Source organism: Suncus etruscus, chromosome 3 (genome assembly GCF_024139225.1).
Source record: "Suncus etruscus isolate mSunEtr1 chromosome 3, mSunEtr1.pri.cur, whole genome shotgun sequence".
In the NCBI taxonomy this organism is placed as follows: domain Eukaryota; kingdom Metazoa; phylum Chordata; class Mammalia; order Eulipotyphla; family Soricidae; genus Suncus; species Suncus etruscus.
Genome location: NC_064850.1, coordinates 11,765,001 through 11,781,782, shown reverse-complemented (window position 1 = coordinate 11,781,782; position 16,782 = coordinate 11,765,001). Strand labels below are relative to the sequence as shown.

The 16,782-nt window shown below is 43.6% G+C and overlaps 1 protein-coding gene across 1 annotated transcript in view; it reads right to left on the bottom strand.

The window, feature by feature from the left end:
* The window catches only part of PLEKHH1 (pleckstrin homology, MyTH4 and FERM domain containing H1), a 71,886-nt gene that overhangs the window by 38,392 nt on the left and 16,712 nt on the right, over positions 1 to 16,782 (bottom strand). Inside the window, exons 3-4 of the mRNA XM_049770295.1 lie at positions 9,513 to 9,575; positions 8,547 to 8,696 (exon numbers count right to left, since the gene is read on the bottom strand). Coding sequence (XP_049626252.1) covers positions 8,547 to 8,696; positions 9,513 to 9,575 — 213 coding nt within the window. The remainder of the gene's footprint in view (positions 1 to 8,546; positions 8,697 to 9,512; positions 9,576 to 16,782) is intronic.

Below are 16,782 nucleotides of genomic sequence, written 5' to 3'. Positions count from 1 at the left end.
TAGCTAGGTCATACTGATCTGAGATGAGTAGGAAACCCAAGCAGGGACAGGTTTAAGAGGAGGCTGGTTCTGTTTGTTTGCTAGAAATAAGGGATCTTGATCATATCTCTCAGCTGCTAGCTAGTTCAGCTATTTGTTAGGGGAGGGTGGAGTTCTCGGGAATTTGCCCCCAGTGTCTGTTGCTATGGAGATTGAGATCCACTATGGCCCCACCAGCAAGGCTGTTGTATCGGCAGTGTGGAAAGAGGTCATCAAGATGGAGTCTGTTGAGTCCCCCACCTGCTCATCTCCTCCAAGTTTCTTGTACCCCATTCCAGTATAGGGCTACAGAATTCTGGGGCTGGGTATTCAGCCTAGCCCCACTCCCCAGACTAAAGTTCAATTCTCATAAATCTCTTTAGATTATGACTGGTTGCTCCACAGTAGGGTTTCTTTATCTCCAAGGGTCTTTCTGTCTCTCATTCCTACTGGAGAAGCTTTGTTCCTCAGGATTTCAGGTCACTTTCTGTATATTTCCATCTAAATTTTGGCATCAAGTTGTGATTGTGGGAGGACATGGACACATTTTCTGATCCAGCCATCTTCAATGCATGCTTTCTGCAACGCTTTTTTAGAGAGCAATTTCATTATACCTGTCAACATCTTATTTATTTCTTGCATTACTAGAGACTGAATTCAGGACTTTGCACATGCAAGTCATAAGCTCTATGGCTGAGATATATTCTTGACTATTCTGCCAATATTTTATTTATTTTGTTTGGGGGACATACCTAGCAGTGCTCAGAGTTTACTCCTGGCTCTGTGCTCAGGGATCATTGCTGGCATTGGGGGACAACATGAGGTGCTCAGATTATACCTGGGGTCAATTGCATATAAAACAAACAACCTATTTGCTGTACTCTCTCTTTAGTGTCTGTCTCTCCTATCTGTCTATATTTTAAATGTTGAATACACCTTTGACCCAACAAACCCAGCTGCTTAGGAACTGTTTGTTGCAAAATTATCTGATTAAGCAACAGAAAGCAAAATACTTATAGCTGGAAGAAAAACTAAGGGCCCACCTAAAAGAGGTTTTCTTTTTCTTTTTTTTTTTTTTTAAATTTGGGACACACCCGTTTGACGCTCAGGGGTTACTCCTGGCTATGTGCTCAGAAATCACCCCTGGCTTGGGGGGACCATACGGGACGCCGGGGGATCGAACCGCGGTCCGTTCCTTGGCCAGCGCTTGTAAGGCAGACACCTTACCTCCAGCGCCACCTTCCCGGCCCAAGAGGTTGTCTTAATCAACAAATGAAAATGTAAAGTTATACTTTGTTCCACACGAAGCATTCAAAATGAATAGTGGAGAGTAAAAGACTGGAGATAGAAGAAAAATGTCATTGGTCATTTTTTTAGCCTCTGAGCTTTTGACTATAATTAGCATGTGTTAACAGTGCATTACATAAATAAAAAACAGCCAAATTAGCACTTATTTTCTCTCCAAGTAATCTCAGGGTAAGAGAAGGCTGTGTTCTTCATGTATAATCATGTATTTCTTTGCAGTAACCAATTAAGCCAATGGACTCTAGGCATTAAAGAAACACTGACTTGACAGAGATCTACTGTGAGCTGTATCAAAACCATTTTTACTTGTTACCTGTTGGTTATTTTTTGTTTGGGGGCCACACACAACTGTGCATGAGGATTACTTTTTTTGGGGGGATCACATCCGGCAGCGCTCAGGGGTTACTCCTGGCTCTACGCTCAGAAATTGCCCCTGGCAGGCTCAGGGGACCATATGGGATGCCGGGATTCAAACCACCGACCTTCTGCATGCAAGACAAATGCCTTACCTCCATGCTATCTCTCCGGCTCTATGGATCATAGGGGACCATATATTATACCTTACACACTGTACTATCTGACCTGCCATTTGGATCTTTTTAATGTTTAAAATACTGAAATATTTGAAATAATGGAAGCTACATATGTCCTCTCATCCACCAGACAAAGCTGGATTCCCATCAGTGGGGTACCTTGTCATCTCACTTCATCATATACAGCTCTGCTTCCCACCCACTTATATCCTTATTAACCCTGCCTTCCAATGATGAGAAATGGGGGGGTATAGGATACCAAAAGGGGTAGCAGGGGACAAGGAGGGCCCTCCACCAATAGTAAAGAAATAGGGGTATTCAGAGAGCAAGATCTGGGTATAAATGGACATCCAGTTCAATAGAGAAAGAGATGCCTTCTTCATCACACTGGGGATAGAAAGCGTGGACACAGTGGAAGGTGTGTCTAGCTTTCAGAGGTTTGGAGGGCCCCCAAATGCTGTGCCAACCTTCACCCTAACTCCTTCAGATAAGAGTACCTTTCATGCAGGTTAGGGCCTGTGAAGGTCATGGAGTAGGGCAGCAGTGAGATGAAGGGAGGGATGTGGGCTGGAGGTTTTATGAAATCCCATTGAACAAACACCCTAATTATGGAGATTACTTTGAAATCCATCTTTCAAGGCAATGAATTCACTTGAAAATACAGGTCTTGGGCTGGAGCAATAGCACAGCAGGTAGGGTGTGTGGCCTACCTGAGTTTGATCCCCAGCAGCCCATTTAGTCCCCTGAGCCTGCCAGGAGTGACTTCTGAGCACAGACCCAAGAGTCACCCCTAAGTGGCACTGAATGTGGCCCAAAAACCAAAAGCAAACAAACAAGCAAACAGGTCTTCTTCCATATCAACCTACATAAACAGTGTGACACATGGAGGAAAAATGTTTTGATCATTTTATTTATGGAAAAAGAAAAGATGAAAATGAAATGAAAAAATTTCACACTGTCTCACCTCAAAGGTATTTTCACAAAGATGGTCAACAACATCAGGAAAAGATATATAACTATGAATGGGTTTATTACAACACAGCACATTTAACCTGCCTTTAAAAAATTTTTTTTTAGGGGCCGGAGAGATAGCATGGAGGTAAGGCGTTTGCCTTTCATGCAGGAGGTCATCAGTTCAAATCCCGGCGCCCCATATGGTCCCCTGTGCCTGCCAGGAGCAATTTCTGAGCCTGGAGCCAGAAATAACCCCTGAGCACTGCCGGGTGTGACCCAAAAACCACAAAAAAAAAAAAAATTTTTTTTATAAGATTTTTTTCAGGGCCCGGAGAGATAGCACAGTGGTGTTTGCCTTGCAAGCAGCCGATCCAGGACCCAAGGTGGTTGGTTCGAATCCGGTGTCCCATATGGTCCCCCGTACCTGCCAGGAGCTATTTCTGAGCAGACAGCCAGGAGTGACCCCTGAGCACTGCCGGGTGTGGCCCAAAAACAAAAAAACAAAAAACAAACAAACAAACAAAAAAGATTTTTTTCAAAGTAAAGACTTTCATGTCTTAAATGAGCTCTTCAAACTTGTAAAATTGTATGTCTGAGTTTTATGTATAGCTCTTTTCTTATCAGAAGATAAAACTTGCATTTTGATATTTCAAATTATTTTTAGTTTTTTTTTTTGTTTCAATTATTGCATGATGAGTTCAACATGTCTGAATCTTAGCAACAATATAAAATCAGAACACAAATAAAGGGAATGGATCTTTGTATCATGTACTATTTAAGTTTTTATCTATTTTTTAATTTTACTATCATGGCGACCACACTTAAGTGATGCTGGCAGGGGATGGAAATTGAATTTAGTACCACACACATGCAAAACAAGTGCTCTACCTCTTGAATCCAGGCCACAGTCCTGGCCCCTAGAGTTTCTGTTTCTATGCTTTACAGTGAGGAAAAAAAAAGTGCACTACAAACACAAACACGCAGAAAGTAAACAGGCAGAGAGAAGCTTCCTTGACTGGCATTTTACATTTGCATTCTCAGGAATTTGGAAAGAGACCTTGTGTTAACACTACTAAAAACTTAAACAGATGTATGTCACTCCAGAATTTTGTTGAAGTAGAGTTCTGAAGGTTGTACTGATATGAATGGAAGCAAGATGAATTCTCTTTTAGATTGCTTTGGGCTTGAATGAAGGTCATAATGTTAGACCTAGTGTCTACTACACTCTGAAGAGTGCACTTCCCTAGAAGACACTTCTTGTCCTTTCTATGAAGTGAGTCGTTCAAATAGAACTTTACTTCTGATGAGGCAATTATCTGGTCTAGAACCAAAAAGCATTTCCTGGAGAAAAAAGTCCCTCAATGTGCATGAGTGGGTGAACCTGGAGCAAAAAGAAATGCTCACATCTTTGTCACTTTTGATCATTTACTGCTTTTTAGAAAGTGTTATGGCTGCTGAGCACAAGTGAGCATTAGAGTGAACTTCTGGTGAGCATCACAGCTAAAGAAGTGTGAACTTCGGTGAGCTCCATGGCCAAGCATTTGAGGGGCACAACCAGTGTGACCTTGGCAAGTACCACATCTAAGAACTCTGTGCATGGGCAAAGAGATAGTTCAAAGGGCCAGAGAACATGGTTTGCATGCAGGGGCCTAGTTTGATTCCTAACCCTGAAAGGTCCCCCAAACTCTACAGGGAATGATTCCTAAATATGATTCCAAGATTAGCACCTGAGCACCACCTGTTGTGGCCCCTAAACAAACAGACTAAAAATGTGTGAGTAACATAGCAAAGCATCTGAGATCCAGTCACTCTAAGAATATCAACAACAATAAAGGGAAGGTGAGGGAAGGGAATTCTTTTAAAAATGAAAAAAAGCATTACTGACCTTTAAAATGAAAATGGAGATGATTTTCTGGTAAATAGGTCATACCAAACAATCTTTTCCTGGCTAAACAACAAGCTTTTGCATGCCCCTTTCACAATGCATGCATTTTATACTAGCATTATCCTCTCATCTTGTCTGTGACGATTAGAAATAAAGACCTGGGGCCGGAGAGATAGCATGGAGGCGAAGCATTTGTCTTTCCTGCAGAAGGACGGTGGTTCGATCCTGGCATCCCATATGATTCTCTGAGCCTGCCAGGAGCGATTTTTGAGCATAAAACCAGGAGTAACCCCTGAGCGTGGCCAGGTGTGACCCAAAAGCCAAGAAAGAAAGAAAGAAAGAAAGAAAGAAAGAAAGAAAGAAAGAAAGAAAGAAAGAAAGAAAGAAAGAAAGAAAGAAAGAAAGAAAGAAAGAAAGAAAGAAAGAAAGAAAGAAAGAAAGAAAGAAAGAAAGAAAGAAAGAAAGAAAGAAAGAAAGAAAGAAAGAAAGAAAGAAAGAAAGAAAGAAAGAAAGAAAAGAAAGAAAGAAAGAAAGAAAGAAAGAAAGAAAGAAAGAAAGAAAGAAAAGAAGAAAGAAGAAGGAAGGAAGAAGGAATAAGGAAGGAAGGAAGGAAGGAAGGAAGGAAGGAAGGAAGGAAAGAAAGAAAGGAAGGAAGGAAGGAAGGAAGGAAGGAAGGAAGAAGGAAGAAGGAAAGGAAGGAAGGAAGGAAGGAAGGAAGGAAGGAAGGAAGGAAGGAAGGAAGGAAGGAAGGAAGGAAGGAAGGAAGGAAGGAAGGAAGGAAGGAAGGAAGGAAGGAAGGAAGGAAGGAAGGAAGGAAGGAAGGAAGGAAGGAAGGAAGGAAGGAAGGAAGGAAAGAAAGAAAGAAAGAAAGAAAGAAAGAAAGAAAGAAAGAAAGAAAGAAAGAAAGAAAGAAAGAAAGAAAGAAAGAAAGAAAAGACCTAATTTATGAATCTTCACACCATGAAGGGAAGGAGAGAAGGATTTCCCAATGCCTATAGTGAAACGTGGCTTCTAAGAGCCACTCTTCCAAAGCAATGTTTGTATGCATAGATTAGATTAGCCTAAGAGGGAACATAGTCAAAGGGGTAAAACTTGGTACTAACTTCTGTGAGACATTGAATGAGAAGCATAATCCTTTGGGTCTGCACCATCACCTCCAAGAAAGGTGAGGGGGCGGGGAGTCAACATATATCTTTTGCTGGGTTAGAAACTAATGAGCTTGATGCTGTGGCTTGAGGCACAGGAGGTCAACAATTTTATAATAGGTCTTAAAACTCTGGTCTTAGAAACATGAAGATGGGTAGAGGAGGTGATTCAAAGGGCTGGAGGGGGCCCCAAGCCAAAACAGATTAGACAGAGTTCAACAGGCTGAGTGCATGCAATAGGATCAGGTTCAATTCTTGGTACCACCTGATCCCCCCAAGTGCTGCCAGGATCAACCCCAGAGAACTGGGAGTAGCCTTCAGCACTTCCAGGTATAGTCTGAAAATGAAACAGAACAAAACTCTCAAAGAAAACCAAAAACAGTATCCAAAGCATAAAAAAGAAAAAGTATGAAGTCAGCTGAATGAATATGGAAGAGTTCAGAGTCTCGCAATAATAACTTTGGTCATACTTCTGGTAAAAACTGGTTAACAATTATAAGATGATGAATATAAGCTCCAAACAGGGCATCTATGGACATGAGATAATATATAGAAAAGGCAAACTCTCACAAGTACTTTATGATGCTCTAAGTCAAGGGCTACAAGCAGAGGCCTTTGAATAAAAGCTGTTCTTCTACCTTCATTTAATTTTTTTTCTAGTACAGGGGACTAAACTCATGCCCTCAACATGCAAGGCAAGCATTCCCACCCTGCGTCATGTCCAGAATCTGTTTGCCAATGTTTTATAAACTATAAATAACATAGTTTATTATTTATATTTATAAATATTTATATTTATTTATTTATTTATTTATATTTTATAAATAAAGCTACACTGCCTTGCCCATTCATTTCTGTACACTTGGGACTTACAAGAGCTGTGCTGAGAAGCATCAGCAAAAAATATTTACAGAAACTGTTTAGTGGCCTCTGCTATCATTTGTTGATGCCTTTTTATAAGCTATGGAATCTGAGGCTCAAAAGAAAAACTGACTTGCCACTGCCAGTGTGTGGCACAGCTTCTAAAATCGAGCTCTTCCCATTCTGATCTTGGCATATTGACAATGTATGCAGTGTTTTGGTAACAGAGATTACGAATGTCTATTTTATACTGTAATTGCAATTATGTAATTAATTCCAATTAGTATTGTAATGTTTTTCTGACCTCTGCTTTAACAAGAATGTTTTGCGTGCCTATTCCCCCGAATGCCTGCCATCCCATACCAGTCAAAGGGGGATATATCTCGAAAATCAATTAAGAATTTTATTAGTGAGTCTACCTGTCAAAATTTTCAGGTTATCATCACTTTGGGGAACACAAGGTGCTTTAAACATACCATGACACACCCTATTAAGGAAAAGGTCAGGGAATGCAGGAGTGATGATAGCTTGCTCATGAGAAAGTTAAAGGCACTACCTAGGACAATGTGGGCCTTCCTGCAGAAAGTGCTTTGGGTGGGGCCGGAGTGATAACACAGAGGTAGGGTGTTTGCCTTGCATGCACTCAACCCAGGACAGACCTCAGTTCAATCCCCTATGTCCCATATGGTCTCCCAAGCCAGGAGCGATTTCTGAGCGCATAGCCAGGAGTAACCCTTGAGTGTCACCCACCAGGTGTGGCCAAAAAAAAAAAAAAAAGAAAGAAAAAAAAAAGAAAAGGAAAAAGGAAGGTGTTTTGGGAAACTCATGTCTTCTGGCCACGCTAGGAGGCATTTTCTGGAAATAACAGAGCTCTGGCAGCAGGGAGATATATTGGGTATGTAAAGCCAATTGCAGAGGGAAGGGACAGAAAACAGGATGAAGTTAGTGAGATGTGGAAGGGAAGAAACTAGGCAGAGGGAACTGAGAGGGGTGGGGACAAGTGTTCCAAATGGCACCTCAGAGCAAAGAAGTGACCACAGCTGCAAGAACAGAAAGCGGTCCCTCCTGGGCTCAGTTTTTGAGAAGAAGGGCCATCTTTGGGCTCTTTCTACAAGTTCACTCTGGCACTGAGACCAACCAGCAGACTATCTCACTCCACGCTGCTCTAATATGCCAGGCATGTGTAACATGCCACATGTATGTCCACATACTGGCAAAAGGCCAGGATGAAGAAAGCAAAGCTTGTTTGTTTTTTGTTTTTTTTGGGCCACACCTGGTGACACTCAGGGGTTACTCCTGGCTATGCGCTCAGAAATTACTCTTGGCTTGGGGACCCTATGGAACGCTGGGAGATCGAACCGAGGTCTGTCCTAGGCTAGCACGGGCAAGGCAGATGCACCACCGCTCCGGCCCCAAGAAAAGTTCTTCATCTCTCACACAGAATGAGCCTGACACAAAAGCTCAGATTAGCCAAGTCTTTTCTCTACATGGTTCTCTGGTGGTAGAAACCATTTTCAAAGGAGAATCAAGGCTAAAGTCATTGCCCAGAGACACAGAAGTAGCTGTTAGAGAAGGGATTCGAACCCAGACTGCTCCACCTCCACAACCCTTTTCCCACTATGTGCCTGGCTTGGCTCCTTGGGTACCCATGTGAGACTCAGAGGGTACAGTGAGAGGGAAAAAACATCTTGCAAGAATCTCATGAAGGAATAGTCTAGGGTGGGGTAGGGTGGGGTGCCTGCAAATGCAGACAGGATTCTAACAGGGGGCTCTACTCCCCAAGTTGGGGGTGACTTGTGCTTCAGCTGAGAGGGCACTAGCGCATCCCTATGATCTGATCCTTACCTGCTTCTCCAGCTGTGCCTGCAGCTGGCGGATGAGCTCATCTTTGCCTTGCAGGGCTTTCAGCAAGTTCTGGTACTTTCGGTGCAGGCTGCCTCCAGAGTCTACGTTCTTCAAATTGGACAGTTTCACCTTCTCCTCCATCAGACCCATCTGAAAAATACCCATGGTTCAGAAAGATGGGACATGTGTCTGAAATGGACACAAGTGTCAGGAGGCTGGGACATGTGTGTGAAATGAACACAAGTGTTCCCCAATGCCCAGATCTATGACTTCCAGCAGATCCCGGATGATGTGGGACAACCAGTTAATTCACTAACTACTTCTTGATCTCTCATTTGGGTACAAGAAGGAACTGACAAGAAAGGCACAGCTGAGTTTTGGGCCATCCCACACCAGAGGAACTGTTCCCAGCATCTCCATGGCAGTGACCTCTGCTGCTCTCTGAATGTCTATGTGCAGCCCTAACTTCCAGTCTTCTTGTGGTTAGAAGATCCTGGAATTTTCTTCAGCCAATGAAGCTGAGTGGGAAGACATGAGAGTTCTGGGGAAAGCATTTAAGAGGTAAACAAGCTCATTCCCTGCCGCCATGGCACAGAGGCGGAATGTTCCAGATGGTTCCACTAGAGGGGCAGCTGTGATGGCTAGGGTCCCCAACCACATGTACGGCAGAATATCTCAGTGAGTGAGAACTAAAGAAAATAAGTCACTGAGATGTCAGATGTAGTTTCTACCACAGCATAGTGCAGATCTCTGTGGACTAATCCTCTCATCTGCTGATGGAGTGACTCTTAGCCAGACTCCTTTAGACCCACAGAGAGCTTAGAGGCCTTAATACATGATTGTAGATTCTGCTTGCCTCTGTAAGAAACTCATCAGTGTGACATATGTGTCATGGAAGAAGCAGTGGTCATCTCCCTTCTCCCATCCTGTACATTCCCACCAATCTTCCCCCTGCACCCAAATTACCTGGGTCTCTGCATTCTCAGCTCTTTGCTCTGCCTCCAACAGCCTCTGCTCCAGCTCCTGCATCTGCACAGACAAGAGAAGATATAGGTGCAATCAGCGTCCATGCTGTGAACATGGCAGAAGAGAGCAGAGTGGAAGGGTGCTTGCCTTGCACACAGTACCACATTATACTTCTTTTTGAACACCACTAAGAGTGATCCCTGAGCATAGCCAGGTGTGGCCCAAAATCCAAAAGAAAATAAAAAGACAATGTGATGAATTGAACAAATAGGGCACAAAGGTTGGGTTTACAGTCCATCTCAAGGGGCTCAAGAGGATTGAGTGAAGATTTGCATGGCCACTCATGGCTCTCTTGTTGTGAATTTATGAGGATGTAAGGAGCCCAGAGCACTGTCCCTGTGCTGAGGGAGGAAGATTGGTTCTTCCTCCCAGGTGCAGGATATGCAGAGAGAAACAGCAGGATCACTGCCATTCTTTCTGGGGCATTCCCTCCCTCAGTCCTGACTCAGTCTCTTCACCCTGAAGCTACTTTTTCATGATCTCATACCCTGCCAATGCTCGCCTTATTGCTGGCACGGGACAGACTCCCACATAAGCCCTTATCACAACCTCAGTGAGCAAATGTCCCTTCCCATCCTGGAAAGGCTGGATGGAGGTCTGGGAACCAATACTCCCTCACCCCTTTTCAAAGATATCTCTACTGTAATGACACTCACAGCTATCCCCGTAGTCGATTTCTTTATTCTGAAAGAGCTCCCTCCAGATATGTCTCTCAAGAAATATTCGGAAAACTTCGGTCTTGCCAGCAAATAGAGAGGCATGTCATTGAAACCTGAAGAGGCTGGCAGTTCTAGACTCTTAAGCCAAATGGTCCAAGCAAAAGGGTCCAGGTTGACATATGGAGGCTTGCTAGACACCAGATCTAAGGAGTTGCCTCCGAGTCCCTTGCTCTCTGTAATGGATCTGTTGTTTCAAGAGCTCTTGGCTTGGTGAGTAGATCCCTGAAGGCAGGAATCTCCAGGTGGTCCTCACCAGGACTCAGCCAGCTAGTGCACAAACCCAGCAGAAGCCAGGCTTGGTATGCACTTGGCTCTCCTGTCAAAGTCACAAGCCTCAGTCTAGCTGGTGTCTGTCATTTCTGTCTCACCCTGCCTGGTCCCATGTACATGTTACACTTGATTCTAGAGGCCTCTTAAATCTCTGGCCTGGCCCTCTTTGAGGCTGCACAGGTCTTGCATTCCAAGCTGCAGTCCAGCCCTCATCTACCTCATCCCCGCACATCGAACCTTTTCTCTGGTTACTCAATCGCCTCTGCTTCGTTTTTTGGACTCTGACAAGACATTTACCAGAGGACTGAGTAAGAAATTCCTTCTTACATTCTCAAACTCTCATCTTCCAGTTGAAATTCTGCTTTCACTCCCTAGTAAAGGATGAAAAAGGAGGTGCTCTTAGACTGGTTTTGGACAGGGAAAGATGACCTCAAAAGAGTTTAAGTCTGAGGATAAAAGGGCACCTTTCTTAGAGCAGCCCTCTCTGCCCTGAAATGTTTAGACACTTTCTATACATTCCCTCTGAAAGTACCCAACGAACCCAATTAAAACTCGAGTTTTACAACCTAAAGGCTGAAGAGACAATTCAATGGATGGAACGCAGACTATGCCTGGCACTTCCTGATTCCCTGTATACCACCAGAAGTGACAGGAGTGACTCTCGAGACAAAGAGCTGTAGGACAAAAATGTTCCCTAGGCTCTCAGTCAATAGCTGTGACCTTTGATGAGTTCTTATTTGCCCATCTTTTCTTCTGCCATTTCTTTTCTAGTTTTAATACCCATCACAACTTCTCCCAATTCAAACCTGACAGCCAACACTGGTTCTGGCCAAATTCAGACGCATAATTTAACACAGTTGTCAGAGCTTTCCCAATCATTCCTCAGTCCTGTCCCATAGGAGTCCCTTAACCTTCAAATAATTGTTTTGCAGTCAAAACAAGAGGAGGTAAGAGTCTATATAAACTGACAGTCTGGCCTCAGAGGTGGCTGCCTGCTACACAGCTCTACTCAGTGGGGAGGGGACACAGTTAAGTCTCCAGGGGCCAGGTTTAGTCAGAACTCTTCCCCTTTTGGTACCAGACCTGGATGAGCCAATCAGAGTCTCTCTCCCCAAGAGATGAATATAGATGGGCTCTAGAGCTGAGATGAGAACCAGGAGCCTTACCAAAGAAGGTACACACCCCACCAAATCTAGACTGCCAGAAAGTTCCTTCGATTATGGGAGTTGTTCCATGAGCCTCCTAATAAATTCCCTTAAGTGAGCCAGGTTCTGCCCACATCAGAAATAACTCTGAATAATGCAGTACAGGGTGCACTTAAGTTTTTAAAAAGACAATAAAATATTGAATAGGAAAACTGGATTATTAACATATTTCTGAGTTAAGTCTTTAGCTGACACTGAGAACTAATGTCTGCTCGATAGCCAGAGACTTGTTTTTCTTTTTTAAACTTATTTTTATCCATCCATCCATCCATCCATCCATCCATCCATCCATCCATCCATCCATCTATCTGTCTATCGATGGTGCTCAGGGCTTACTCCTGGCTCTGCATGCAGGGATAACTCCAGGCAGGATCAGTGGACCATAGTGGGATGTCTGGGATGGAATGGAATGGAACCTGGGTCAGCCATGTGCAAGGCAAACACACTCTTTACCCACTGTGCTACTGTGCTATTATTGCTCTGGCTCTTCCTTTCAGGATGTGTGTGTGTGTGTGTGTGTGTGTGTGTGTGTGTGTGTGTGTGTGTGTGTGTGTTGGGGGGGGGGGGAGGATTCTACCTCTGAAACAGATGGAAGGAATCCTGAAGTCTCATTCTAGGCTTTGGCTTACTCTTACATGGTCTCATTGCTAGAAAATATTCTGGCTAAAAAAAGACTTCAGACTCAAAGCATTATATTTGTTTATGCTGACATGTTCTTTGCTATTTTTTTAACTCTTAATTTTTGTTTTGTTTTGTTTTGTTTTTGGGTCACACCCAGTGGTGCTCAGGGGTTACTCCTGGCTCTGTGCTCAGTAATCACTCCTGGCAGGCATGGGGGACCATATGGGATGCCAGGACTACTCGAACCACCATCTGTCCTGGATTGGCTACTTGCAAGGCAAATGCTCTTATGCTGTGCTATCTCTCCTGCCCTTAACTTTTAATTTTTTTTTTTTTTTTTGGTTTTTGGGCCACACCCGTTTGATGCTCAGGGGTTACTCCTGGCTATGCGCTCAGAAATCGCCCCTGGCTTGGGGGGGACCATATGGGACGCCGGGGGATTGAACCGCTGTCCGTCCTATGCTAGCGCTTGCAAGGCAGACACCTTACCTCTAGCGCCACCTTCCCGGCCCCAACTTTTAATTTTTAACTCAATTTTAAAGCACAATATTTCATTGTGCTCAAAAAAAAAAAAAAACAGCTTTGGAGAAACACTAACATTACTGTGCTGACATTAACAGGAAGTATTCTTTCTTTCTAATTCCCAGAACATGTCAACATCTGGAATGTTTTTCACAGAAAAGAGCATAACGAGCGTCCAGTCTCTCTCTTACTGAATCCCAATAATGATCAACGTCCTGCCAGACTGGTTTGAAGAGAACACTCCTACCATCATGTTTCCCTCTGGTTTTTGGAAAATACATTTGTCCCATTGCCGCTGGAGTACTTCCAGGTGTGTCGAAGTCACCATGTCCCCTTTCTTAAGAGTTTTCAAATTCTTCGTTCAGTCTCACCACAACCATTTTCCCATGCCAGACTTGTCTCCTTCCATGCTGATGGGCCATACCTAGAGCTCCGAAAAGCGGAAGCTATGGGTGGGTGACGCCTTATTTGGGTTCTGTTTCTCCTTCAAGAGTTCCCTCAGACTACTGCCCTCAGCTGTCCTTTCTGTCTGTAGGTCTGGGGTGACGCCAGCCACAAAGGTGTCAAGTTCAGGCGGCTGTTAGTCAGGGGATCTACTTTCAGCAGCTGCCACTATCCATGAAACTCTTGAGCAGCCCCACAAACTGGCTGTAGCAACCTGATGAAATGTACTTGGCACCAGCCTGGTATTTAATGCCCATGTCCACAGCTCCTTATACTCGGCGCTGCTGTGAAATAACAGCCCTGGTGGAAGTGAGGGGAGGAATGGGGGTAACAGGGACTCTCCTGGGCCCTCACACAGCCCTGAGTGCTGAGCAGTGCCAGCCTGACTCTCAACAATCTCTGAAAAGAGCTCCACATTTTACGACTGCCTGGCACCTATAAATCCCTGAACCTCTTTCTGCCTTGTCTGCTCTTCAGTCAAGAAGGGATCTACTTAAGGTTGCTGTGTAAACAACAACAATAACAAAAAAAAACCAACAACACCAGAAGCCTCACAAGAAACTCTAGGTCCATATTGAGTAGCTGACACAATAAAATCCTGTAAGGTTTTTCTAGACAAAGATACCACTGAAGACTAGAAAGAAAAGTTGATCAGAGAAGCATACCATTTGCTTGTTATACCAGAACCATAAATTAAAGGATCTTCCTTCTCTCTGCTAAGAACCCTGGTTTAGATGACAAACTCTATAGCGCCCTACTTGAATTCTATCTACAGAGACAAAGACCAATGACAAGCCTAGAGTGCTTTGTCTGATCTATCAGTGTGGTGGGCAGTCAGCCAGCAGCAGCAGCAGCAGAACTAACAAAGGCCACTCACTATGTGTCTGCCTCTGTTTTAGCCCCTTTACATCTACCAACTTATTTACTCTTTGTACCAATCTTTGGAGGCAGGTACTATTATCCCTGTTGTGCAAATAAGGATGCTGAAACAGAGGGATTCAGTAACATGTCTAAGGATACAGAGCTCTGAAGGATGACCATCATGGCATTGACCAGCGTGCCTCTCCCGGCCAAACCTTCCATCACTCAAAAATACAGGCTCCATGTATGATCCTCAAATTCCACTTTCTATGAAAACTCAGATCTGAACACATTATAGTTACACAATTTCTTCTGACAAAACTGGCTCTTCCTTCAGCTACCTTGAATTCTCTTCATGCTCCCTTGAATTCTCCCAGAACCCTTAGATTTCTTCATCATGTCATTTACCTGTTACCCTACCTAAGTTACCTACAAGAGTGCATTTGCCATCCCTGATTTTAGCTAAGAAATGGTTCTATCCAAAAAAAAAAAGTAACAGAGGCCAGAGAGATAGCATGGAGGTAGGGCATTTGCCTTGTATGCAGAAGGACAGTGGCTCGAACCCCAGCATCCCATGATTCCCCGAGCCTGCCAGGAGCAATTTCTGAGCATAGAGCCAGGAGTAACCCCTGAGCACTGCTAGGTGTGACCCAAAAACCAAAAAAAAAAAAAAAAAAAAAAAAAAGATTTCAACTTCAATTTCTTCTCTTTTTATCCTTTTATTTGGTCTTTGGGTCACACCTCGAGGTACTCCAGCGGGAATTATTCCAGCTCTGTGCTTGGGGATAACTCCAAAAAGTGCTCAGGGGACCATGAGGTACAGAGGGTCAAGCATAGGCTTTCTGCATGCAAAGCATATGTTCCAGTCCAGTGGTATCTCTTCAGCTTCAGCTCTCAACTTCATTTTCAAGATTTGTTTTGCCCAGTGGAAATCACAAGTTTATTCCCAAACATAAAAAAGATATGACCATGGAACTTCCCTAAGTCTTGTCTGAGCGTTCTCAGACTTTCAGGTGCACATGGATCTATGTAGAACTTGTTATGGGCAGATCCCTGAACCTTGTTGACAGAGATTTTTACTTAGCAAGTCTGAGCCATGGACCAAGGAATGTGATAGAAAAGAAAGCCCCAGGTGACATCATTCAAATGGCTGGAGCACCGCTGAAAGCATCTCTGTCTCTCTGTCTCTGTCTGTCTGTCTGTCTGTCTGTCTGTCTGTCTCTCTCTCTCTCTCTCTCTCTCACACACACACACACACACACACACACACACACAAGCTATACTGGCTACAGAACACAAAGCAAAGCTGATTCTTTTGAGGATGCACCAGGCCCCATCAGCACTGGGCTCTACTAGAGGGTCTTCAGAATAAAGTACTCTTAGTACCTAGTTTCTGGGAAATTGAGGGTTCTAAAATTTTAGGGATCTAAAAGAAAAATGAAAAGTCTCTTTGCATGTGCATACAAGCACAAGTGCACGCACGCGCACACACACACACACACACACACACACACACACACACGTAGGAATTTCTCACACTAAACACAAACAAGTTCTAGAAGGCACCACCTGCTCCCAAAGATCAGAGCTGTCAGCCAGAGATATGCTAAGACTTCTATTTTGTGGTGACTTTATGTAGACGACTAACTCCAGCTGGTCCTGACTTTCCTCTCCTCTCCTCTTACAGTACCTTGCCTTTCTTAAATTCTGGGGTATTTTAGAGTGTTTTGCTGGGTTTTGTTTTTATCCCAACGTTGCAAAGCTGGCACCTAACTGAACCAGCTGCCTCTGTATGCTGCATGATGCAGGGCGAATGGATATGGTCATTGTTCTTTTGTTGAAGGAAACTGAACGGAAGCATTTATATGTTCATAAAATTGAACCATAAGTTGTTGGTGCATAAAGATTAAATGAATTTCTGAATTTCAAAACTTTGGTTGGATAAACTGGTAGAGGGTTCTGAAAAAGAAAAGCAAAGAAAAGAAAAGAAAAAAGAGGATGAGTACAAGGATCCACTGGAATGGGACTTGAGGAAAGTTGCTTCAGTTAAAAAATGTTCATGCTGGGACAGGAGTGATAGCAGAATGGGTAGGGCATTTGCCTTGCAACTGCCTGACCTGGATTCGATCCCTGGTGTCCCATATGGTCTCTCAAGCCTACAAGAAGTAATTTCTGAGCATAAAGGCAGGAGGAACCCCTAGGGACTGCCAGGTGTGGCCCAGAAACAAATAAACAAAGAGAGTTCATGCTGAGGCTGGAGAGAAAGTACAGCCTTGCCTTGCACCCAGCTGATCAAAGAGCCAATTGTGGCCCCAAAAAGCAAAAAATAAACAGAATAAAATGTTAATGCTAAGAAATAAGGTATGTTTTTATTTCATTAGTTATTCATTTAAAAATCCACTCAAATCCCTTTTAAGAGTAGAGAAAGGAAAATCAAATTCATTAGAACTTGTAAGTGCTCTGCTGACAACATAGTCAACACAATTCCTACAAAAGCTCTTCTATTGTTTGTTTTGTTTTGGGATCACATCTTGTTGAATTCATGAATCACTCCTGGCACTCAGTGAT